Raw genomic sequence first — 27,891 nt, 5'->3', positions numbered from 1 at the left:
TTTTTTAAAACGAATTTAGCTTACTCTGTCTTTTGAATATATTTTAGCTAATAACATTTTAATACTTTCTTTTTTCATAGCCTGTGATTGTGGTGATGGAAAATGTGAACTAAATTCAGAGGGTACTCCAAAACCTTGTGTCTGCACTGGAATATTAAAAGATTACAGAGGAAAGTGTAAAGGTAAATATGTGCAAAAAATAAAATGGTTGATTTAGAAAAATCTTAAATTTACAAAGCTATCTCTGTTCATGAAGTATTTTAGATTCTTCAGACATGTTAGTTTTTTTTAAAACAAATTTAGCTTACTCTGCCTTTTGAATATATTTTAGCTAATAACGTTTTAATACTTTCTTTTTTCATAGCCTGTGATTGTGGTGATGGAAAATGTGAACTAAATTCAGAGGGTACTCCAAAACCTTGTGTCTGCACTGGAATATTAAAAGATTACAGAGGAAAGTGTAAAGGTAAATATGTGCAAAAAATAAAATGGTTGATTTAGAAAAATCTTAAATTTACAAAGCTATCTCTGTTCATGAAGTATTTTAGATTCTTCAGACATGTTAGTTTTTTTTAAAACGAATTTAGCTTACTCTGTCTTTTGAATATATTTTAGCTAATAACATTTTAATACTTTCTTTTTTCATAGCCTGTGATTGTGGTGATGGAAAATGTGAACTAAATTCAGAGGGTACTCCAAAACCTTGTGTCTGCACTGGAATATTAAAAGATTACAGAGGAAAGTGTAAAGGTAAGTATGTGCATAAAGCGAAATGTTTGATTTAGAAAAACCTTACATTTACAAAGCTATCTCTGTTCATGAAGCATTTTAGATTCTTGAGACATGTTAATTTTCTGAAAACTAATTTAACTTAGTCTGTCGTTTGAATATATTTTAGCTAAAAACATTTTGATTCTTTCTTCTTTTACTAAATTCAGATGGTACTCCAAAATCTAGTGTCTGTACTGGAATATTAAAAAATTATAGAGGAAAGTTTAAAGGTCAGTGTATGCATAAAAAATTAAATAGTTGGGTTAGAAACCCCTTACATTTTTAATTCTATATCTGCTCATAAAGAATTTTTGATTCTTCTGCATTGTAATTTTTTTTGATAAAAATAATTTAATTTACTCTATTATTGGTTTCATAATTATAAATTAGCTCAATATAACTCTATATTTATCACTCCTACTCACTCTATTATTATAAATTATTTTAGCTTGTGAAATTTGTTATACTTTATTTCTTAATAGCCTGTGATTGTGGAGATGGAAAATGTGAACTAAATTCAGATGGTATACCGAAACCTTGTGTTTGTACTGGAATATTAAAAGATTACAAAGGAAAGTGCAAAGGTAAGTATATGGATAAAAATATGAAATGGTTGATTTAAAGAACCTTGAAAGTTTCATATTTATCTCCGTTCATAAATTAGTTTTGATTCTTTGGCATATTATTTTTTTAAAACTAAATCTAACTGACTCTGATATTTGAATAATTTTACCCAATGAAATTTTCTGTACTTTCTTTCTTTATAGTTTGTGATTGTGGAGATGGAAAATGCGAACTTAATACAGATGGTTCGCCAAAACCTTGTGTCTGCACTGGGATATTAAAAAATTATAGAGGAAAGTGTAAAGGTAGGTATATGCATAAAAACATGAATATTTAAAATTTCACACCTGACTTTGTTCATAAAGCAGTTTGATTCTTCTACATGTTAATTTTTTAAAACTAATTAAACTTATTCCGACATTTGAATTTCCGAAGAATTTTAGACTCTTCTGCATATAATTTTTTTTTGATAAAAATAATTAAACTTTGGTTTTATATTTATAAATTAACTCAATATTAACTATAACTCTATATTTATCACTACTTCTCACTCTATCATTATAAATTATTTTAACTTTAATTATTTTAATTATTTTAACATTAATTTGAATAATTTTACCCAATGAAATTTTCTATACTTTCTTTTTCATAGCTTGTGATTGTGGAGATGGAAAATGTGAACTTAATTCAGATGGTACTCCAAAACCTTGTGTCTGCACTGGAATATTAAAACATTACAGAGGAAAGTGTAAAGGTCAGTGTATGCATAAAAAATGAAATGACTAAACCTTTACATTTTTAATTCTATCTCTGCTCATAAAGAATTTTTGATTCTTCTGCATATTAATTTTTTGAAACTAATTTAATTTTCTCTGAAATTTGAATTATTTTACCTAATGAAATTTGCTATACTTTCCTTCTTTACAGCTTGTGATTGTGGAGATGGAAAATGTGAACTAAATTCAGATGGTACACCGAAACCTTGTAACTGTACTGGAATATTAAAAGATTACAGAGGGAAGTGTAAAGGTAAGTATATGCATAAAAAATGAAATGGTTGATTTAGGGAATCTTTAATATTTCAAATCTGTATCTGTTCATTAATTAGTTTTGATTCTTCGGTATATTATTTTTTATACTAATTTAACTTGCTCTATCATTTGAATTCCTTTAATAATTAAAATTTTTTATACTTTCTTTCCTTATAGCTTGTGATTGTGGAGATGGAAAATGTGAATTGAACTCAAATGGTATACCGAAACCTTGTAACTGTACTGGAATATTAAAAAATTATAGAGGAAAGTGTAAAGGTAGGTATATGCATAAAAACATGAACATTTAAAATTTCATATCTATCTTTGTTCATAAGGCAGTTTTGATTCTTCGACATGTTAATTTTTTAAAACTAATTTAACTTACTCTGATATTTGAATTATTTTACCTAATGAAATTTGCTATATTTTCCTTCCTACAGCTTGTGATTGTGGAGATGGAAAATGTGAACTAAATTCAGATGGTACACCGAAACCTTGCAACTGTTCTGGAATATTAAAAGATTACAGAGGAAAGTGTAAAGGTAGGTATATGCATAAAAACATGAAATGGTTGATATAAGGAATCTTTAATATTTAAAATCTATCTCTGTTCCTAAATTAGCTTTGATTCTTCGGCATATTAATTTCTTAAAACTAATTTAACTTACTCTGATATTTGAATTATTTTACCAAATGAAATTTTCTATACTTACTTTCTTTATAGCTTGTGATTGTGGAGATGGAAAATGTGAACTAAATTCAGATGGTATACCGAAACCTTGTAACTGTACTGGAATATTAAAAGATTACAGAGGGAAGTGTAAAGGTAGGTATATGCATAAAAAATGAAATGGTTGATTTAAGAAATCTTTAATATTTCAAATCTGTCTCTGTTCATTAATTAGTTTTGATTCTTCGGTATATTAATTTTTTATACTAATTTAGCTTACTCTATCATTTGAATTCCTTTAATAATTAAAATTTTTTATACTTTCTTTCCTTATAGCTTGTGATTGTGGAGATGGAAAATGTGAACTAAATTCAGATGGTACACCGAAACCTTGCAACTGTGCTGGAATATTAAAAGATTACAGAGGAAAGTGTAAAGGTAGGTATATGCATAAAAACATGAAACGGTTGATATAAGGAATCTTTAATATTTAAAATCTATCTCTGTTCCTAAATTAGCTTTGATTCTTCGGCGTATTAATTTCCTTAAAACTAATTTAACTTACTCTGATATTTGAATTATTTTACCAGCTGAAATTTTCTATACTTACTTTCTTTATAGCTTGTGATTGTGGAGATGGAAAATGTGAACTGAATTCAGATGGTGCACCGAAACCTTGTGTCTGTACTGGAATATTAAAACATTTCAGAGGAAAGTGTAAAGGTAGGTATATGCATAAAAGCATGAAATGGTTGATTTAAGGAATCTTTAATATTTCAAATCTATCTCTGTTCATAAATTAGTTTTGATTCTTCGGCATATTAATTTTTTTATGCTAATTTAACTTACTCTATAATTTCAATTCCTTTAATAACTGAAATTTTTTATACTCTCTTTCTATATAGCTTGTGATTGCGGAGATGGAAAATGTGAACTAAATTCCGATGGTACACCGAAACCTTGTGTCTGTACTGGAATATTAAAAGATTACAGAGGAAAGTGCAAAGGTAGGTCTATGCATAAAAACATGAATTGGTTGATTTAAGAAATTATAATTTTTTTTGAATCTATGTCTGTTCTTAAAGCAGTTTTGATTCTTCTGCATGTTAATTTTTTGAAACTAATTTAATTTATTCTGACATTTGAATTATTTCCACGTTTATATCAACTTGCCTGCGTGTATGTCTGTTCGGGTGGAATTTTGTAATCGATTTCCCGACTAACTACCGACTTCAAATTTGGCACATAGTTCAGAATTGGATGACAATGCATGAAAATGAAGAGAAAAAAGACATACAAAGTAAAATAAAATTAAAATTAAGGAAAAATTAATATTTTCGCGATTGTCTTTCGTTGTCGATTCGATTATTTCAAATTAGTGTCACATGCCAGCTGAAAAGTTTTAAAATAAAAATAAAAATAATATTTTTTAAAAACCACGATTTTGTAGTGGAGAATAGTAATTAAGAAATAAAAATTTGAAAGACGAAAACGTGAGGTGCATGAAATGCATAACAGTACACACATACTTACAGTAACACATACATATACACATTTTCTTACTCATACACATGCACAATCACATCCACATTCAGATACAATTACAGATATTCATACACATATTCTCATGAGCACACATACTGTTACTGCTATGTATTTCATGCGCACCACTTTTTTCGTTTTTCAAATTTTGTTTTTTTAATTATTATTCTCCACTACAAAAACGTGGCTTTTAAAAATATTATTCTCATTTTTATTTTTTTTACTTAATGAAATTAGCTATACTTTATTTCTTTACAGCTTGTGATTGTGGAGATGGAAAATGTGAACTTGACACAGATGGTACTCCCAAACCTTGTGTCTGCACTGGAATATTAAAAAATTACAGAGGAAAGTGTAAAGGTACGTCTAAGCATAAAGACGGATACGGTTGATATAATGAACCTTTAAAGTTATAAATATTCCTCTTTATTAAATAAGGTTTTATTTTTCGTCACCTTTTTCAGTCTTAAATTAATAGAATGCTTAAATTCAGAGATTGTGGAAAGGTAATTAAAGTTATGTTTACATAACTTTGTATCTTCAAAGAATATAGTATATAGTCTGTTCAAACTGCTGAAAAAGTAAAATATTTTCCTCATTTGTCCGTTCAACTATCATTAGACACATATCTCAGTTTGTGTGCTCATGAAAAATTAAAAATAAGTAAAGGGTAGAAAATTTAAATGTTTTTAAATCTAATTCTTTTTAAGAAAAGATTGTTTTTTTTAAACATTTTAAGCAGTAGTCTTTATTTATTATATCTTAAGCATTTTTCATGATCTATTCTATCTAAAATATTATTCATGGTCTTTTCTATCTAAAACATTATTCCTCATCTAAGTATTATATCTAAAACAATATTGATGATCTGTATTATCTAAAACATTATTCCTGATACCAACGAGATAAATAAGCAAAGCCCAAATACCTAGCTCTTCCAACAAGATTTTTTTCAACAAATGGTAGAAGATGCATGATGCGTAGATTGATTGTCTTTTAACCCTTTGCTTACGGTGTATCATCTGTACCATCACATGTGGTCCATATGTTGTACCAGGCGTAAGCAAAAGGTTAAAGCACACGGAGCTGCTTACAAATTCCAAAAGGTGATGGTTTGTTAAAGATGAAATAAAATTAATGAATTATGTTAAGAGTTGACAAAGTGAAAAGTCAAAGAAAAATATCAATGATCAATTTAAAATCCAGGTGAATTTCCTTTGAAAGAAAAATTTTTCTTTCACGATATGAAATGAAAAAAATCACCTAACTAACAATATAGCTATGTTTTTATTATGTGCTAATTTATTGTACTAAGTAAATTTATTTACAAAAACTATCATTTTCGTTAAATAGCAGTTGCCTCTTTTAGATTTGTACATGAAAAGTAAAAGCTTTAAAGTATTTAATTTTTTTTCTTGTTGCGTAATAGTATATTGTTATATACTTTTAGAGTGCGACTGTGGAAAAAATGGTTTATGCGTTATTGAAGATGGAAGGAAAAAGTGCAACTGTTATGATAAGTACTCTGAAAAAGAAGGCTACTGCCAAGGTAAGGCATTTAAAAATTTTATGATACGCACAACAGTAAAATTTAATTTGTAATGTGCACTTTATAAATTTACAAAATCTTTGAAATTGAGTTGAAAAGGATTATTTTTTCAAGAAAAATATAAAAACATGGCATTGAGAGATTTGTTCAATTCTAATATATTTACGTATAAGTTGAAAACAATAATTAATATTTTAATTTTTAAAGTTTATTTTTACACTTCAAACTAAGTACAAGATTTAACTAAACAACAGAAATCCACACTTGTGTGACCGAAACTCGAACAAACGGCTGTATTTCCAACTGCAGTTAAATAAAAAAAAAAGATATATTTCTCCAGCTTTTTTGTACATTATACTTGTAAGTTTTATAATGACACAAGATTTTCATATTTAACACTACTTCGACGTTTATCTATATTTCAATAAGCTAACGATTCTAAGTAGTATTCGTATGCTACCGCCAGCTTAGGCATCACCTCTTACATCAGAAAGCATTCCCAGGGATTTTATAAATAGTCTGCGCAAACTGTTTAAAAAGTGAGCCAGTTTCGCACGCGAAGCGAACTTCTATCATAAAAGTACCCAAAATATTATCTTACTTATATATTCATATGTTTGATGAATTAATGTGTGGTGGTTAATTACAGGGGCTCATCCCTGATTCTTAGAAAATGAGTACACATACTAAGATCAGGAATATCAGGACTAAAAGCTAAAAATCAGGAGAAATAAGAACAAATTTTTATTATGAGAAATTTTTAGGACAATTGCGAACCCTGTAATTATATAAATCATTTCATAAATTAAATAATTTGATGGTTTGTCATTAGTGATTTTATAGAATGCCTTGGCAATATGTTAAAATTAAAACATTTCATATTTTTCCGATCTATTTTAGGCATTCTGTTTCGTGATTTCTGCATGCGGGATTTCACATTGAGGGTAACCATAGCTTTTATAATCTAGAAAAAATAATCACAGGGGAACAGTTTTTTTTCCTATTTTCTGTTGCATGAATTTTTTGACAGATTTTGGATACTCTCTCATAGCTGATTTTGAATCTGTGATGTGTTTCTAACAACAAGCTACAGTTTCATGCAATTTAATAACATACTCCGAATCAGGATTTTAAAATATTCACTAGCAAGAATACTAAGAGTCCGCACTTATCTGGTATGAAGGCGTGGTATGAAATAGGGGATAATGCATTTCATTTTATAACACGATGTGTTAGGTCACATTTTTTTTGTCTTATGTGTGATTTTCAAAAGTTTAAATAGAGCCGTGGTGGCTCAGGGGATAGAGCGTTCGACTTCCAATGAAGTGTATTGGGTTCGATTCCTAGCGATGGCTGGTCTATACGAATTCCGCACCCGGCTTGCACCGACCACAGTCCTGACGCAAAATATGCTCAGTAGTAGACGGATCTTGGGACAGAGTCCCCTTGTCGTCTGGTTAACCATGGTAGGTTTTCTTAGTTTTCCTCTCCATGTGCCACAAATGGGGTTTGTTTTCATTAGAAAACAAATTTCTCTGCGAAAGCAAATTTCTCCCAGTGCTTGATACAGGAGTTCCTTTATCTTTTGGACTGAAAATTACAAGGCTACGCGGTTGAACGTTAGTAATTGTAAACCCAAAATGCCGGTTATAAAGTAAATAAAAGAAAATTGTACATTGAGGCGAAAAATAAATTAGACTAAAACTAAAAATACCATTTAAAAAAAAGCTGTTGCATTTGGAACTAAGCTAGTTTCAGATTTGAAATACCTATACCGGAATTAGATAAGATCAAGTACTTGCATAAATGTAATAAATTATTTTTTCTTCAGTGTTGTTTATCGAAATAAAATCGTAAAATAACACTGAGGTCTCCTGTAAATTATGATTAAATAATCCATCACGCGTGCCATCATTTATCTATTGTAAATTGCGATTAAAAGAAAGAAAATAGAAAAAAATGACCACAATATTTTTACAAATTTGTTTTAAAATTTGATATACTCAGAAAACTATACTAATTTATTTTACATGTTATTTTGTAGCCTGTGATTGTGGTAAAGGAGCTACGAACTGCAGCTTTGTAAGAGGAGAAAAAACCTGTAATTGTTCGTATGGATATGAGTTTGATATAGATACCGGAAAATGCAAAGGTAAAACTTAAGTTTTTTTCCGGAGCTTCGAGTAAATGCTGAATGAGAAATATATTTCATAAATCTTTTTGAAAATTTATAATCTAAATGTCTAATTAAATGCAAGATTTATGTGAAGCTCCATTGAATTTGTAAGAGTACCTTTTAAGACATTACATTTCCATCTTATAACTTTTAGTAAAATAAATTTGAGTAGGATAAAGAAAAATTAAGCTTAATATTCTCATGTAATATAAATACATAGTATTCCATTACTCTGCCTTAAAATATAGTATTTTGAATTGAATTACTCAACTAATAGTTTTAATCTTTAATTGCGAAGTTTTTTGGTTCAGGTCAAAATTACAATCTGTGGATGAATGAAAGAATGTATGAATGGGTCCATCTTATAAACCGGTTGTGACGTGCGTGTGTAGCTGAAGTCTTATTCTCGGCCACAGATGGCACCACTGAAAATCAAGAAACTTAACCTATGCCCTATATACGTTTGGTTTCACCAAACAGGCTTTCTGGTTTGGCAACTAGCATTAGAAACAACAACAACAATATTTATTAAATTGTGTGTCATTTCTTTTCTGTAGCAAAAGACGCCTGTGATCCCAATCCGTGTGTGAATGGATATTGTTCCAAAACAGATAATGATTTTCTATGTGTGTGTGTTTCGCCATTTACCGGTAGATTCTGCGAAATAAGTAAGTATTTTTTTAGTTTATGAATATAAATAATATAATGTGCATTAAGTGAAGTGATTAAGCGGAAAAATAAGCTTAACGATTTGAGTAACTTTTGATATACGAATTATAAATTGAACTAAGAATATTCAAATTGATAAGATATTTCAGAAATTGCAAAGTTATAACGAAAGCAGCAACCTAAGAATTGGCTCATTGACATGTACTAGTATGTACTATTAAATTAATAAAAGAAGAAATACGCTTATAAATTTGAATGGCTTCTGGTCATAAACTGAAAATTATGAATATTCAAGTACAAATTTTTTTTATTTGATAAAATATTTCATAACTTGCATACTTATAAGAGAAAACAGCAGGTTGAGAATTGCGCGTATGCAGTAAGGAATACGTGGTCTTGAAATGTTTTGTTTTCCTGTCCATTTAAAATTTTGAAATAGCCGTTACAAACATCAAAGGTGTTTTTGAGGTTTAATTGAGGCTGTTTTGCAGTTGGCAACAAAAACAACCTAAAGAAATCAAGGTATTATTATGTTTCATACATTGCATGTTATATTTTAATTATTTATAAAAAATAGAGTGCTGCTGCACGAATATTTGAACTTTAATGAATGATTTATCATAAGAAATTGTTTGTTTTTTAATATTTTCATAAGCTTTGAGCTTAATTATGTATGTTACTGTAAGAGACCGAAGTCAGGCAAATACTTGGTTTTACCGGTCAAATTATAAATTTACCAAAAGGCTTGGTAAAAAGTATGCTTTAATATGATTCCATTTTGGACTTTTACCAAAAGCTTCCTCTGTAAAACTTAGGAGATACCTTCTGGTATGAGTTTGGTAAAAGACCGAAACGGAGTCATCTCAATGCATACTTCTGATTTTTACCAAGCCACTGTTTTAGATCCTATGCGTCTCAGTAATACCTAGGAATTACCAGACATCAGACAACAGTAGCATATATGCACTATATTAATAAATGTCTTTTTTATAGGCACTTGCATAGAAACTGAATGTTACGGGGGAAGATGTGAGATTCATGGAGATTTGGAATATTGCTATTGTCCAGACGGTTTCGAATTGCAGAACGGAACTTGCACAAGTAATTTATGTACTTCTTCCTACATGCAATGTCTGTTTATTAATGCCAATTGTAAAACACTCTCTTAATAGTCGATTTACCAGCATTAGGGGCTGTGGAGGTTCCACGAGGCAATGTGGTAAAAGTTGTGAAATGGCTGCTTTTACTTCTCAGATAAGCTGGTGCCCATAGATCAGGATGGTGGATTTTATGTTACTACCGGTGATAGTACCCGGTTCTATCACCGGTAGAACCCGGTTCTATCACCGGTTCTCACATTGGGCCATATAGGTTCTCAGTTTGTTCAGAGTATTAATGTATTATAATTTTAAGAAATTATACCTTTACTTAAGTGTTCTCAATTCTTTGACTATCTGAAAAACTGAAATTCTTTAATTCTCTTGTTTTTTCTTACATAATTCTCTAATCCTCTTTAATTCTCTAATTTTTCTAAAACTGAAATTCTCTAATTTTTTCATACATAATTTATGACGCTGTATTGAAGGAGGCTAAAGCAGCGTCGATTGGACAAATCGCTTAAAATTTACAGTTTCATTCTGAATCAAGTACAACTTGAGACTAACACTTAATTATTGCGCTGAAAGGATAGCTCTGAAAGTATCAAAACTCAAACATTGAAAGCAAACTAATCTATCTTGCAGGAAACCGATCTAATCTGAGGCAAACTATTCAGTTACCTTCTCATAGTAAATAGTGAAAAGTTACTAGACTTCGTCCATCGTGATTAGGCGGGAAGAGAATAAAACATGGAAAAGCTTCCTGTCTGTTTAACTAAAGAATTCCTCTCTCTAGCTGTCTGGAGCACTGTCGGTGACTACGAGAAAAAAAACTATTTCAAATACAGGTCTTGGGTAAATATTCAGGGCAGGTTTACGAAAAGGTTTTATATTCTGAAGATTAAGCATTAAAAGTAAAAAGTGAGTGTGCTTGAAGTGATATATCGGAGGAAAGCAACAACAGTCTAAAATTTTGCTTTACTTTATTATGTAGCTGCCTATCACATGCACTCATTTACATAGGGGATTGCAGTTATTCAATTTCATTACAATGCATCAATCTCTGTAAAAAATGTGTAGTTTTTGACACTGAAAATGAAAGTTCATTATTTGGACAAGCTCAGAGTCCAAGCATTTTCATGATTTATTGAAGATTTTAGCAGATATAGCCATTCAAATTTTTAAAAAAGGCAAAATCCACATTTTTCATATTTAGTTTTATTTCAAAACAGTATCGGCACTCAAAAACTCTGAATGTAAACTCTGAAAAATACTACAATTTTAACTGAAAAGGTATATAAAATACTATATATTTGTAAGCTCCATTTACAGTTGTAATTTGGAAGTCTAAATAATATTAAATGGATAAAATACTATAAAATGGGTAATAATACTATTAAAATGATAAAATAAAAGGATATATTACTAAGAATAAAATAATTTTAACCCTTTCTAAAACCGTGGTACTTACCACCAATTTTTAAAATCGATGGGGAACTTTTTTACCAGTTTTGATTTAGGTTTCCATTTGTTAATAACTTCAGCTTTCTTGAAGAGCGTTTGAATAAAATTGGTCACCATTTGTTAAAGATAACGTATAAAAGTTATAAAATACATAATTCCTTTTGAAGTTCGCAGCATTTCTAAAATATATTTTATAAATAACGAAAAATAAGAGTCAGTAAGTTCCTAATAGGTCGTGGTAAATATACTTACCACCAAAAAAATGTCATTAAAATTTGGATTAATTTATTATAAGCTAAATGAGTTTTCTTCTTATATCAATTACTATTCTTATATCAATTTCAATTCCAAAAATATTTAAATTTACTTTTACTAGAAATAAATGGCCCATTAAAGGGTTAAAATAGAAAAACAACTATCTTTTCCCTTTTGTGCACTTATACTTCAAGTAAACGCGTAGTAACAAAGATTTAAATCAGCAACTTCGTCCAGTAAGAATTGTGTGTATCATAAATAATTTATAACAAATTGTAGAAAATCCAACTTAAATGAAATTCACTAGAAATGTAAAACTAATTGCTGTTAAATATTTAACAACCACTATTCTTCAAACAACACATGTTCACTAAAAGAAACTATAAAGCAATTTTTTACAGTAGGAAATCACTAAAAAATAAATGAGCAGTAAGTTATTTTACATAAAAAGAAAATTTGAAATTATGCTCAACAGTATGTTCTATCAAAATCCTTTACAGCAGAAAGAGAGCAGTCAACAACTACGCTTTTTGCAAAATATTTATAAAGGGGTATATAATTAAAAACTAAAGTTGTCAGAAGTTTTGGCAATTAACTCAAATAAGTTTCACCACGAGAGAGCTGGAACAAAAGGGCGCTTTTTATGAACATTTGAATCATTTACAAGTAGTATAATGGAAAATAACTTTAAATTTACAAAACATATAATCATATATTAAAACATAAACCACTCGTAAGAATTTCCTTAAAAAGCGTAGAAAGTTAGCAGCCTTAGGTATATGATCTTGAAGTATTGATGGCATTAGGATATGCAAACTTGTGCCAGTTTTTGTAATACAAAGTTTATGTAATCCTAAGGCTTAAAATGCTGTAGGAGCGCATCACTGCTACTGTGCATGCTATTGACCATACTACCGAAAGATAGATATCAGATAGATATAGATATTGGAATATACTTTTGAAAGTATGGGCACAGCTGGTTTAGCATTGGAATAACAATATTGCTCACATTAAATATTTGTAAACATGTACTTCGAACTTAGAGAGTGCATGCAACATTTCATGTCTCACTCGTCTTTGGCGGTCCTAAGAACAGATTTTTGGAACTAGTTGACTTACGTGTCTTAAACCGTATTTTAATACTTTAAGAATAAAAATGTTAGGAAGAAAATGAGTGCAGCATAATTTTATTTCAGAAACTGCATGCACAATCAAGAAATGTTGGTATGGAAAGTGTATTCTCAATGGTGAAGAAGAAAAATGCATCTGCCCTGATAATCACATATTAGTAGCTGATTTTTGTCGAAGAAGTGAGTACATTTGTTTGAATAAAAATTTAAATTTGCCATATTTTCAGTCAATAATTCTCATTCTTTTTTCTTGAGGCAAAGAGTTTAATAAACACTAAAAACTATTTTCCTCAAGAGTTAACTCAAAAGTTTAATAAACATTAAAAATTATTTTCCTTAACTTAGGCGGTTATATTGCCAGCATTGGAATCGTTTGTCTGAAATAAAACTAAACTGATTTAAAAACAAACAAACAAACAAAAGAACAGTTATTTATTTTAGACCATTACTCTTCAAGAATAATTTAATTTAATATTTCTAAAATTAAAGATTAAAACTTTCTTTTAAAAATTGAAAATTATGTTCAAAATTTGTTTTTAGTGTTAGCAAAAAATCTGTAAGAAACCGAGAGCCATTACAAGTGATTAAAATAATAATAATAATAATAAAAGGAATGTCACTGAGAGTTAGCGTCATGCAGACTCAGAAAACTCACTTTTTATGCTTACGACTAATTAATAATAATCAATCGTCCTTACAACTAATTACTGTTATGATTTGTCTTCTAACAGAATTAGGCATACCCTTCCTTAAATTCATTGTCAAGACATGTGGAATAAAAATAATAAAAGTAATAATGAGAAAAGTTAAACTGATAAATGTAAATTTGTAAAAAAAAATTTAAGAAAAAAATATTTTTTATAAAGGTTGTCTTCAGATGTTTTCAGAAACGTATAGTTAGGTTTGGTTCAGGTTATCCATGTTTGATTCCTGTTTTTTCTGGAATGGTCTTTCGTATACAACAGTGCGGCCTCTGCGAAGCTGGCATTTCGAATGTCTATTGGTTATCTCATCGTAAGTTAGTTTTCTACGGTCATTGAAATCATTCTTAATTGATCGACTAATTCATGATAGATCTGATTAATTGATTTAATATCAATCTTGTTTAGTCGATTAGAGATTTAGTCGATCTTGTAAGTCAATTTATCAATCGATTAATAGTCACTGAGTTCCAGTTTATCAATACTGTAATTTGTATTTCTTCGCATCATTATTTTATTTTTTCTTGTACTATTAAGATATTATTGAATATTTTAAACATTCTCCTTTTCAGCTAAGTGTTCAGATGATAGTTGCATTGGTGGAAATTGTACGATTTCTAGTGAAAATGAAGAGTACTGTAAATGTCCTCCTGGTTATTCTGTGAAAGGCAAAATTTGCAAAAGTAAGATATCAATAATTTTTTTTTTATCGAAACTCATGCATAGTTTGCGCATACTTAAACATTACTTGATATCATGAGCATGATACAAAATATCATGAGCGTTTCCAGCTCAACTGTTTTAAAGTATTGCCACTAAATTTAAAGCAGTCAGTTACTATAGAAACAATAAATAGAGCATTTCAAAGAGAGGAGTTTATCTCTCCCCTGATTTCTTTTCTCTGGAAAACCCGAGTCAAAACCTGTCTTAAAAATTTACCAACATACTTCAAATAGTGAAGTCTCATAACCATAGTCACAGCTACTGCTGCAAACGAATGGCGAGGGGAGTTTTTTCTCCATAGATTGACTATAAGCTAATATGCATTCAGCGCTTGCAAATTAAAAAAAAAATTGATTTAATGCTTCTAGAAGCCTCAGAGCTTTTTTTGGTACGTTGCTGATGCCATACTAGAGCTACACGAATGGGCTATTACCAAAACTCCAGGATTCGTCTTTAAGAATGATCTGATTACACTGCTGCTACAAGCTGTTACACTGCTGTTCCCACAACACTAGTACAATTTAGATAGATCAGTAGACGTTGATAGTAATCCTCCAACCTCCGAATCATTTTCCATAACCAAGATGGACATCTTCCGAATTGGAATTCACTTGAAACATTATGCTAGAGGAGTTCCAAACCTCTAAGACGTGATTGGTGAGAGAGCATTTCGATTATACCCCCAGATTTCGGTTTGATAAATTGAACCCGAATCAAGCCATGATAGGCAAAGACTACGTTCAGCATGCCTCTGTTGCGGCCAACTCCTAATCTTAGACGTACAAGCTTAATCAAGCATCAGTTTTGCTACAATATAATTGGTATTGTAAGTAAGAAAACAGGATGGTGATAACGGATGTTTCAAATGACATTTTGTTTTATTATATAAGAGCACGTATCCATAGTTATAGCACATCTCCATCAATAAAAAAAATCAATTAATGACAATAAAAGTAGGTATGAATGAATTACTCATTTATTACTCTTCTTCATAATTACATGCATATCCAAGCATTTATGCTAGAGATGAATCAGTGTGAGAATTTCGGTGTCACAAAACTACAGTTAATTACAGCCAGTTGTTGATCTTTCGAGAATTATTTTTTCTGTATTCGAGTTTCTCAAGAACAATGCCTCAGGCAAAAGAAAAGTATTAAAATATCGAATAAATGTAATTATATCCACGAATAAATTAATATAAAATCGGATGTAATAAATATTTCGGACATTCACCAAAGCGGCTATGTGATTGTCAACATTCACCGGGGAAATTCAACAACCACCGATTTCGGTCATTCACAGTAACATGCACATCATTTGCATAATAACCTCATCAGGACGTTTATTTCATACTTTGCCGGTTTCTCATTTGGCATTCTATAGAATGCCTAGGCAATGTGTGAAATATAAATCATTTAATACTTTGCCGGCTAGTTTTAGGCATTGCATAGAATACCTAGGCATTCTTTATAATGCCGGATTTCATACTTTGCCGGTAACATATACATAAAATGAAAATAAAATATATGATGTATTAATACTTTTTATTTAATAAAAAACTGGTCTACTTATTTGTATTTTTTTCTGCAGTTTAGCAATATTCCTGAAATGAGTAATCAATTATCCCATAATTTGATAACAAACCAGCATAATTGTGCCGAATAAATTGAATGGACTACCGTAAAAATAAAAATGACACGGTGAAATAATTTGTGAAAATGCATTGTGATTTCTTTTCTTCAAAATTATGTTTTTCATACACTCAGATTTGATAACTTCTTCAACTTTCAATCGATTTTCAATTAAATTATAAAGCCTCTTGTTCCTTTTTTGATGGAATTTTTTATTGTGTTTAGAATTTTATTAATAATAGATATTCAGGCACCTGATCATAACAAATATGATATTAATTTAATTTGTTGCAGAAACCAAATGCGTTCCTGCCCTCTGTTATGGAGGACGGTGTGAAGAACAAGAAGACGGAGAACTTGTGTGCGTTTGTCCTAAAGGATATCATCTTGAAGACATAGGATGCAAAGGTATTACCATTGTATATTATCTGCACTAATATCTTTTTGAAAATTATATAGCATGTTTAACTAAAAAATTTAGGTTTATGACTGAGCAATATGAAATTAAACACAAAGCTTTAAGATCATTTTCAGAAATTTCAAAGCACGTAGAATCGTATGATTGAGCAAATTTACTACAATTTTACTGAACCAGATTATTAGTCGAGTGTATTTTTCTTGAATCTGATTACACTGTAAAGAAATTCAACTATAAAGAAAACGTGGTTTATTTTGAGATTTTTGTAAGTTTGCACGAAAATATGGTTCTAGGTACAGCTATTATAGTACCACATGGAACCGATTTCTTTTGAAAATGAAGTATTACAGTTAAAGCTCGATGTAAGAGAAGAAGGAGAAAAATGAACCTCCTTTTCTAGATAAACCAAGCAAATCGGCTTTTGCTCATTTAAATCATATTGATCATGTATATCTAGGAGAAAAGCATCCTCTTTATATTTTAAAATGAAGCCATGTTGTATTTCAACTTAATTTATGCCTTTATATGTTCATGTATTTTAATAGTATTTCAATGAAGAAGTAATTCATGACTTGGCCTAATGGTATTAAATAACAAAATAGTTGAATTCTGCTTAGCTTAAATTTGTTGAGAATTCAAGAAATAGACTAAAGTACTTTGTACCAGATGCTACGGTCGGTCAGTTGCTTAAGGCGTCGCTCACACAGCTGGCAGAGAGATGGGTGTCATTGGTTCGATCCTAGACATCGACATAACAATCGGAGTGTGCAGTAAGGTTTCTAGTTAAATATATTGTGACTGAGAGTTCTTTCACTGGATGTGGTGTGGAAGTTTGGAGAGAGGTGTACCAGCTCAAGAGCTGCCCACGTTAACTGACGTTGGTTGAAATTATTTGGCATTTCTACCATGGCTGTCTGAAGATGGAGCCCTATAAAACGGAGATAGGTGCTTGGCCAGGATTAGATGGTGCATGCCTAAGTCGGACTAGTGTTGATGATTGCACTACCAAGTGTAGAAATTTTGCATTCGTAGTTGATAATGTAACAAATAGTCTCAGCTTTGTAGACGACTATTCCAGGTTTTCCAAAGTGTACGCTAGAGTATTATTTTTTTATTTCGAAACATCTAGTTTTTTCTAGCAATTAGATGGGAAATTAAAATCGTATTGTACTTATATTAGGAAACATATCTTAAGTAGAAGCACTAAAGTGCCCTTCTCTTCCAGGTAAATTACCAATATTTTAGAAAAAATATTTAATTTTTATTTATTCTAAGAAAGCGTATACTTGTATTATTTGAGACAAGCTTTAGTGTATTCTCTTGGACTGATGGAAGGTATAATAATGTTTTGAAATATTCCAATAAAATATTATTTGGTATGCAGGTTTCAGCAAAAATAAATCTTAATTGCATGAATATAGAAATACACCTAATAAGCAAGTTTAGAGGGAAATAGTCAGAATGCTTCTTCAAGCACGAACATCCTTATCGATTCAAGATACATCATATGGTAGTCCTAAGTACAACATCATACTGCACCTTACAAAGCAATTTTTTCTGTATTTTATGACAGAATTTGCACACAAAGAAGCCATATTTTAATCCACAAGCGCATCATTTATTTCTAGTAAAAGTCATAATTGCTACTTTCTGCATGAAAAGAATAAAAAACGCTAAAAATGGTTCAAGATACGACGTAATTCCCGACTGAATGTAATAAAACGGATTTTCTCTTTATTAAAAATTTGGGTCTATTTCTTATAAAAAATGCATGTTTTATATTTTTAGAGACAATATGTTTAAAAAAGAATTGCTATGGAGGTAAATGTCAAGTGATTGATGGGGAAGAAATCTGCAATTGCAGAGAGGGATATTACGAAAAGGAAGACGTTTGTCAAAGTAAGTAATAGATTGATTTCTATTTCACATTAAATATTATTTCAAAATAAATATAACAAGACAGCAAGACTGGATTTTTCTGGTAAAAACATGCAAATAAACAAACGCATGCATTACAGCATTAAAATACATTTTAGAAAAAAAAATGTAACCATCAGATTTTTAACATATACTGAGGTTTGCAGAAGCAGCCCTTCCCTTATCCAGCTCCTTTGCTTTTTCCAGATTCTCCCTTTCCAGACATCCCTTTTGTTTTTTTCCAGGTAAAAAATGTGATTAAAGAAACTCATGCACTACAGCATTTTAGTCCTTTTTGGAAAAAAGTACATTTTAGAAAAGAAAATGTTACTAACAGATTTCTAATATTTACTGTGATTTGCAGAAGCATCCTTTCCCTTTGTTTTTTCCCCTCTAGATTTAAGAGAAGGAGTACTCTTTGACAAATATTTTTTTTAAAAATCCATATTACAACTTTTTCCTCAAATTTTAATTTAGGAAATTAAAGTCCCACCTGGATTGTGAAGGAAATCTAATGACACTTTGAGAACAGAAATCATACCATAAAAGCAATAAAAGTAACAAAATACTTGTACTTGTAAATACTTGTATTTTTTGTTTCTAAATATCAATTAGAAATGTAAAAATGCGAACTGCATTTATTATAAATTAAACCTGTCTAGTTGTCATTCGTAACAGTTTGTATTTGCAACTGCATATTTTATATTTAGATATGTCAGAATCAGAGGAAATTTCAGTCCATACAAATTTAACTTCTTCAGCTGTCAAGCCTTTTCATCTTCTGTACATATCTGATAATTATGATAAAATAATGAGATTACACAGCTTACGAAAAAATGTATTACCATAACATATTACCTTATATTTTCTAAAAAAGGTAACAAAACCACATAAAATTTATCAGTGATCTTCACAATTCAGCTTAGAAAATATTGATTGCTTGAATATCTTGCTCGGACTTGAATTTCCGAAGAAGAGATCAACACTAAATATCATTCTAAACAAAGTAAAATTTTTAATACTTTGCTTTATAACTAGTTGAGATTATGAATAAATCGATAAAAAATATCAAAATCTTACTAGCAAAATAGATGAAGATAGAAAGTTGAATATTGCAGAACAAAGAGTTGTTATAAGCTAGCGTCCTCGATGATTCAAAATGTTTCAATAGACGTTGAAAACTTCAAATAATCGTGTGCTTTCAACTTTATTATTATTATTAGAAAAACAAATTACAGGGGAGACATATTTTGTTCCGTTGTAATGCAGTACAGAAATATTCTCAGTGAAACTTATATGTCTAGTCGGTACACAACGACTTTAACATTTTAATATTAAAAAAAATTAGTATTTTAAAATTAATATTTGGTAAATTGATTCTCAATTAATTAAAGAGTTAGATAATCTGTTTCATTAAAATAAAAAACATTTAATTTAGTGGTTATATTCTTATTTATTCCTTTTTCAGAAATACTTTGTCAAAAACCATGTTATGGAGGTCAATGCATAATTGTTGAAGGAAAGGAAGAATGCTCCTGCCCTGTAGGATATAAATTTGATGGAGAATCTTGCATAAGTAAAAATACACATTTGTTGATTTACAATTAAAAAAGGAAATTTCATAAACTAGCTCATAAATAGTGTTGTTCTGAATTCAATTTTCATGATGTATTTTTAGAGTTTTTAGAAGGATGAAAAACCTTTTTCAAGGCATATTTCTCTCTTATATTGCCGATTAAAAATACTTACAATCGTAGTTAGTTATATTTATTGTTTTTAAATAATTAAGTCTGCAAAAAAATGCACTTAACACTTGAAGAATTCAGTGGATGAAGCAAGTAAGTGACAGTTTTGAAGGTATTTATTAATCAGAGCAATTACATTAAGTTTACACGTCAATATGGGTATGCTTAATATAGAATAATTGTTTCTGATTTCACATTTATTTTAACACTCCTAATCCTTATTAGTTTTGAGTAAGCATAGTTTTTAATTTGAAATTAATCAGGAAATAAAATAAGGGAAACAATCATTAGCCCTGCCTGCAGGTTAAAGAATTATTACCTTGAATGCTAAAGAATTATTAGCTGTTCATCAGGAGCTGATGGCATCAATGCCAAGCTCCTGAACATAAAGAAGCCTAAATCTCTCAAGGAAATACACACTGTTATAGTTTGTGTTTGTACAGAAGAAAAAATACCCATTAAGTGGAAAGATGGTTCTATCTGTACAATATACAAGAAAGGAGACAGGCTTAAACTGTCAGAACTATGGAGGAATTACTCTCTTGAGCACATTATACAAGATATTGACAATCATCCTAATTGAACGACTTGTTACTTGTACTAGCTGAGTAATTGGCGAACACCAGTGTGTATTTGAAAAAGGCAGATCAACAACAGATTAAATACACAGTATTAGACAAATACTTGAGAAAACCAGAGAATATAACATGAATGCCTTTCATCTTTCTGTTATCTTTAGAACAGCTTAGGATAGAGAAAAATTGTATCAGGCAATGTCAGAGTTGGGAATAAATTGGTTAACCTCATAAGAATGATACTTAACAGAGTAAAATGTAGCGTAAAATTGAGATCAGAAGTCTTCTATACTGAAAAGGGGCTGAAACAAGGAGACTCCCTGTCATGTCATCTGTTTTATTTAGCACTAGAGAAGGTTATAGATTCTGGTATACAAAATCAGAAAACAACTTTTGTTAAATCCGTGCATTTGCAGACGATATCGATATCATGGGAAGAATTAAAGAAGATGGAGTAGAGGCTTTCTGTGCACTCAAAGGCAGCAGAACAAAACTGGATTGTTTGTCAACAATGAAAAAACTAAACAGAATCACAAATCTGCAACCACTGAAAATTAATGAACAAGTAGCTCAATTCAAATACTTAGGCGCAATAGTAAATAATAATAATAATCCCCTTTAATAATCCAATATCACTGCTAAAATTTTGTTATTTAATAGTTTGGCGACTAACTCGGCAAGCTTGCAAAATTATTAAATTACGATAAGACAGATATTTCTGTGCTTATTTAAATTCAACCTTCACCTATAATTTATATATTCATTTATATTCGAAACATAAACTTAGGATGAAACAAAGGTATTTTAGTTAAATAAATGTTATGATTTAAGGGCACATGAACAATATGCTTACAACAAGATAGAGTCAGCGTAGTAAATGTGCCCGGCTACCCTTAAACTTGTCCTAATATTTATGGGACACCTTGTATGCCTTTCATTTTGGAATGTTTTATAATTGATATATGCAATAATTACTATCCAATCTCTATCGCAGGAAGATCTTTTGAAGACAATGGATGCTTAACTCATTTAAAAATATATTCAAGAAGTTATTAGTCTTAAAAATGGGTTTTACATTGCAAAAAATACATATTTTTTAAGGCAAAGGAATAAGCAAAAATTATTTCGTTTTTTATTTTATCAATTGCTTTTAATAAGGTCGTTCATAATATTTTATAACTTTAAATACTAAGAAAAATAAAATAATTGCGAATATCTGTTAATTAAAGGCGTTAAAAGAGTAACTGCGATTGACTCTTTTTTTTGATACACTGAATTTGGCGAATCTCTAAATAAAACTTTTTTTTTCACGTATGAAGTGAATGCTTTTATCCCTGATATGTAACAAATTTCCAGCATTTTCGTAGGAGTGCTATGCCCTATCTTGTGCAATATTTATTCTGAAGATTTTCCTTAAACCATTCAATGATAAAACAATTAATTTCAACTTCAGTGATAAAACAAAAGTGACTAAACTAAAATTTAGCTATGAAGACAGTTTTTTTTTTATAGTCACGAAAAACTCCGTTTTATATAGTCATAAAAATATTATAATATAAAACATTCAAATATAAAATATTCAAAGATAAAATAAAGTATAAAATATTCAAATATAAAATTAATCATAAATTTATATTTTCAGAAGCATGAAGGTTTCCTTTGAACACCAGTTGGAGGTAAAAAATAGACAAAATATGTGATAATTGCTACTGAAAATAGAAAAAAGAGAACAATATATTATTCCATACATACATAAAGCGAATAAGAAGAAAATATTGTTTGCCCAACAACTTGACATTTTACAATAATTTGATGTCTTAAAAATACTTACATGAATATACCGCTGGCAGTACGTCAAAAACAAAAATATATCAATTGTCAAAGTAGTGCATTTTTAAGTTTTTGTCTTGAAGCTAATGGCATATTTTAATGTAAAGTTTTTGTTCTTTGAAAATTTATCTGAAATTTTGTTAAGTTTTGAATGATTTAAGTGATGTAGCGAATTTATTGTTATATTTGTTTTACACATTTGTATGACGTTTCAATAAACTTTTTTGCCTTTCTTTGTAGCTTATTTTTATTTTTAACAATATTTTTTAAAGATTGCTGACACTTTGATTATTTTTTGATTATTGATTGCTTTGATTATTTTTTAAAATTATATGCTTTGATTGATTGCTGTGGTTATTTTTTAAATTGTTATATAAAACCAAGTGTAAAATTACACTATTTTGTGTTGCACTACCTTCCCAATTACTCTACTTGACCTTCGTATGGCCTCGGTCGACATAAGAACTAAAACCTGGTAGCAACATTGACAATTCAAAGACATTCATTGTGGCGGGAAAATTTTTTCAGTATTTTCATTTATCTGGGTGAATTGAAGGATTCTCAGATACTATGATGGTTTAGTTACTTCTAATTAGATATAGAATTATAAGGAGCAAGTACTTTTTGATCAATCAAAGACTTCTTGAATGCTCTAACAGTAGAAAAACGAATTAATTTCGATAATATATTATACCACTTTTTCCATAATACCACTTTTTGTATCATTTCAATATATAAACTCGGGACAAAACGGGTTAAAATCTCAAAATGTAGTATTGCATATAGAGTACTTTACTGCTAATCAGAGAATACTACCAGGCACCACGTTTTCGCGAATACTGTAATTGGGAGGATAAGTTACTTGGAATTATGTGTTTGGGACTAGCTTTGCTTTGACGTAAGTTAGTGTAAACCAGTGTTTCCCAAATTTATGACTTTTCTGTACCCTTTCAAAAATTTTTGTAACGCTGTGTACCACTAATAAAAAAAATTAAAGTATTTTTTAACCTAAGAAAATTGCACAAAAGTTAAAAATCACAACTGGCTGTTGACAGCACTAATTAACTGTTAACTCTGCAAAAAATAGCCAATAGAAAAATACGTAATAGTAAATTTTCATAGCTACCTTTGTTTTTAAATAAATTTTCGTTTGTTGCAAGATACATTGCGTAAGAGCGCCTACCCCCTCTAAAATGTTCCCCTACCCCTGGGGATACGCGTACCACACTTTGGAAAACACTGGTGTAAACAATAAAAAAAATTCATTATTTAAAATTTTTCTTATCGAAACATCTTGTAGGCAAATTTAAAAAAATGAGGAAATCTCTCTAGGCGTACGTACAGACACCTAGAGATGTATATATGTACATATACATAGAGAAGTACACACCATGAACAAAATAATATCCCTCTATATTAAAATATCGTAAGAGCCGCTGGCGGTTACGCTGTTTTAGGTATTCAACTCAACGTTACATTTTGTTTTATTGAGCAAAATCTAAAATACTTAGAATCTTGAAATTACTATTGTGTGTAGAAAAGTTTACTGAGTTTCAGATAAAATTTTAAAAAAATTATATTAATTATTTTGTTCGAGAATTATCAACTGTTAAACTTTCTGGAGAAAATAAGATATGGGGCGCTCTACAGGCACCATAGTATGGCAACAACAGAGTTGAAATTTAGCATGCTGTAAGAGCTACATTGGCTTATAAACGTAACATGAGTTTTTTTTTTGTTGACAAAATTTTAATTTCCGAATCCGGCTTGTACTGACCACAGTGCTGACGTGAAATATCCTCAGTGGTAGACGAATCATGGGTTAGAGTCTCCTTGCTGTCAGGCTAACCGTGGGAGGTTCTCGTGATCTTCCTCTCCACGTAATGCAAATGCCGGTTAGTTCTATCAAAATGTCTTTCACGAAGGAAAATTTCTCCCAATACTTGATTCTGGAGTTCCCTTGTTTTCTGAATTGGGTTCAAAATTGCAAGGCTATGTAGTTGAATATTAGTTGTAGAAAACCCGAAAAAATTGGGTCGACTATTCAACGACGGAAATAAAATTTCAATATGTTCGAAAGTTTTCGCAATTTTAAGTGATGTTTTAGTGAATTTTTTCTCACTTTTTGTTTTTTTTATTTACTTTAAATTTTGCTTTGCTACTCTGAATCTATAAGACATTAAAACTTTAAATTATGAAGGTGTGAAGAACAACGATTTTAAAAATTAGTTGGTTTTTTTTGCGTTTAATTGGTTTCTTTGGTTTACGTTAATTGGTTTTCTTGGTTTTCCTTTGAGTTTAAAAATTAATCGGGTTTCCTTACACTGTTGTTTTTCTTTAGGAATGAGCAATTTTGCGGTATTATGTCCGCTATTTATGCACCAGAGATTCACAAAAATTTACTAGTTAAGACACTTTTAAGGAATTTAAAATTGTCTCACGCAATACTTCAGCCATATACCATATATTTGCCAGTGGATTAAATTTTATTACACGTTGAAAATGTATGTTTCATAGGTAAAAGACAATGAAACTGAATTAGATAGTAAGTGGAGAAAATATTAACATAGTTAAACATCTCATACTTAAAATATTCTCTACTTAGGTAGTAATTAATAAAAAGGTATTAATTATAATAAAAGATAATCTTTTAAACACTAGTAATACTATAAAAATATAATTAAAGAAAAATTATTTGATGGTTTTATCAATTCAATAGGTATTTTTTGTGCGTCATATGCTTGAGCTTGACAAACCTTTAAAATCGTGAGCTGTAGCTTAATATACAAAATGTTGAGATATGCGATTAGTTCTAATTCCTTCATTATTAAATCTTGACATTTTCAAAAATAAATATGAAGACTGCTGAAAATTACACTGGTAAACCAAATTAATACTCATATTACGTTGATACAAGTACTTGATTTTACCTAATTCCGGTGTGTGGATTTCAAAATTCAAATTAGTTTTCCGAAAGCTACAGATTTGTTTTCAAAATGTATAGCTGCCAACTTGTACAGCAGCTGAGAAAATTTTTTCTTAGAGGTAGCAACATTATAGCTTTTTAACGTAGTAAATCTTCAATTTAAAATTTCAAAAAATTTTAATTCTATCACGACAAATCAATAATTAGAAAAATATGTTGACATTATCTATTTGTTATCTTATTTAGCCCTTGAATGTTTAAGTAGTTCATTAATTATTGTTCCTTTAATTATTGCTTTATTACTACTTTCTAAAGTCTTTTTCAGTGGTCCTACAAGTTTGCAGTTATGAAAATGATACTTTAAGATAAATTTACGTTAGTCTGGAGTCACAAGTTTATAAAGATAGTATAAGTTTCTATGCATGAATGTACACATTTGTTTGAAAAGAACACCCAAGACAAAAAAATAGATTTTAACTTATCGCATCATAAATTAAAAAGTATTATTGCCTTCTTCCTACAATTTCCTACGTTTCAGAGAAGGGGGGATGTTTAGTACTCACTCGATATTAAAACAATACTAGGCCGGAATATATTATTAAGTTGCAAAAAAACTATAGTTTCTTGAGAGATCACATATTTGAAATCTACTACGTAAAAATTTATAAGATATGTAACACTATCAACACGACCAAAGCCCAGTAGTACGGACTCCAAGAGTCATGAAGCGTATATTAAGCGTACATTAATATGATGTTGATGTTGGTCTTCTTTTATGACAGCCTGCGTATCCAACTTCCAGTTCAGATGGGTGGCTACAGGAGTTATCTTCTAGAAATTCATCGAAGCTAACGTTAGTGCAAGCAGTAAGGTTGGTATAATTGGTTGGCAACTTATTATGTGTTCTAATTCGTCTCAAAAGTATTCTAATTTCCTCAAAAGTATTCTAATTTCCTCAAAAGTATTCTAATTTTTAAATGACATTAATTTATCATTTTTATTTTGGGGTCATGTCCCTTTTTTTTAAAACTAAATGCTGGTAAGAAAATCAGTGCCCACCATTATTATTATAATTTTTTTTTAGAAAAACAAGAACTTTTTGTTCTCTCTTATGCATTAATGATATGGCCAGAAATGTACCAGACCTGTTTATTTGCAGAGTGAGACTGCAGATTGTAAGCCTAACCCCTGTACATGCGATAACTAAAAGGTTAAAGGATTTCTGTGATATTTGTAATATAAAAGAGTGACCTAAAAATATGCTAAATAATTAATATATACTTAAATTACGAAATAATATATAAGAAATATATTTAAATTACGTATATTCGAAACATACTTAAATTACGTATGTACGAAATATACTTAAATTACGTATGTACGAAATATATTTAAATTACGCACGAAGAATATATTTAAATTACGAAATAATATGTATAAAAAAAACACATTTTCTTTCTGATTAAGAGCCCCTTTTTTTAACTGATTTGGATTTCTAACAACAAAATATAGAAAGTAGGACAGTGATCGAAAGTTTTAAGACCTTAATGTTATTTTTACTTTATGCGTATTTTGAAATGTCTCAAACATTTTCTACACAAATCAAAAACATTTTGAACACAATTATAAATTTCGTTTATGCGAAGATAATACCATGCAAAAAATAATTTCTTAAATTTATTTATTATGTTTTATTCTTTTACATAATGTTTCGTTAAAGAATTTTTGAATTTTAAGGTATACAAATATTTTTATTATTTTATAGAATGCAATTTCATATTTCAAACTATAAAATTTTAAGTGTAATTCGACAAATAGTTTTGTGAAATAGATGAAGTCGTACATCTAAGATTCGATTTCCCAGAAATATTTGATTCACATATTTCTCCTTAAATCAGCCGCTATTTCTTGAGCGCATATATTTGTGTGTTATTATATATTTTATTAGCATATTTGGGTACATTACTTTTCAAAATTTTAAATATAGTAAAAAATGTAAGTCGCAGAATTTATTAAAGTAAAATTTATAGTAAAGTAAATGAAATGTTAAGTAAAGTAAACAAATATATTTTTTTAATTTCAAAGAGAGAAAGGAATATTTGCTCAATTCAGAAGAAAAAGGAATATTTGATCAATCCAAAGAAAGACGGATATATTTATTCATTTCAAAAAAAATATTGATATATTTGTTCAACAAAATCCAAGAACTTAACTTTTTCACTGCAGCAAAAGATAAATTGTATTATAAAGAACCAAAATTTATTTTCTATAATAATTTCTTCTTACATAACTTCTCATCTTTCTGATCAGTATAAATATTTAGAAGCATCATAAACAGAATTACCTAAGAACTAGTTATTTTCATAATTAAATTAATTATCAACTAAATTAAACAATTTTAATAGTGATATCACGCTCCTTGAGATTAATGTAAAATGTAAGAGCTAAGCCTAATTTTGAGATGAGTTGTCGAATTCGGTGATCACCACTTCTAACCGTTTAAA

The 27,891-nt window shown here is 29.6% G+C and overlaps 1 protein-coding gene across 1 annotated transcript in view; it reads left to right on the top strand.

Annotated features, from left to right (window-relative positions):
* Positions 1-22,694, top strand: part of LOC107444589 (uncharacterized) — a 44,957-nt gene extending 22,263 nt beyond the window's left edge. The window contains exons 22-45 of the mRNA XM_087162774.1: positions 81-182; positions 365-466; positions 649-750; positions 1,254-1,355; positions 1,539-1,640; positions 1,988-2,089; positions 2,263-2,364; positions 2,544-2,645; positions 2,810-2,911; positions 3,094-3,195; positions 3,376-3,477; positions 3,661-3,762; positions 3,945-4,046; positions 4,840-4,941; positions 6,032-6,130; positions 8,175-8,282; positions 8,864-8,974; positions 9,969-10,076; positions 12,988-13,101; positions 14,195-14,305; positions 16,271-16,384; positions 18,183-18,293; positions 19,780-19,887; positions 22,274-22,694. Of these exons, the coding sequence (XP_087018900.1) occupies positions 81-182; positions 365-466; positions 649-750; positions 1,254-1,355; positions 1,539-1,640; positions 1,988-2,089; positions 2,263-2,364; positions 2,544-2,645; positions 2,810-2,911; positions 3,094-3,195; positions 3,376-3,477; positions 3,661-3,762; positions 3,945-4,046; positions 4,840-4,941; positions 6,032-6,130; positions 8,175-8,282; positions 8,864-8,974; positions 9,969-10,076; positions 12,988-13,101; positions 14,195-14,305; positions 16,271-16,384; positions 18,183-18,293; positions 19,780-19,887; positions 22,274-22,281 (2,420 nt within the window). The 3' untranslated portion in view covers positions 22,282-22,694. The remainder of the gene's footprint in view (positions 1-80; positions 183-364; positions 467-648; positions 751-1,253; positions 1,356-1,538; positions 1,641-1,987; positions 2,090-2,262; positions 2,365-2,543; positions 2,646-2,809; positions 2,912-3,093; positions 3,196-3,375; positions 3,478-3,660; positions 3,763-3,944; positions 4,047-4,839; positions 4,942-6,031; positions 6,131-8,174; positions 8,283-8,863; positions 8,975-9,968; positions 10,077-12,987; positions 13,102-14,194; positions 14,306-16,270; positions 16,385-18,182; positions 18,294-19,779; positions 19,888-22,273) is intronic.
* Positions 22,695-27,891: the final 5,197 nt, after the last annotated feature.

Source organism: Parasteatoda tepidariorum, chromosome 5 (assembly GCF_982258835.1).
Source record: "Parasteatoda tepidariorum strain Cologne lab strain chromosome 5, Ptep-v5.0, whole genome shotgun sequence".
Lineage (NCBI taxonomy): Eukaryota > Metazoa > Arthropoda > Arachnida > Araneae > Theridiidae > Parasteatoda > Parasteatoda tepidariorum.
This window is presented reverse-complemented; position numbering and strand designations above follow the sequence as displayed.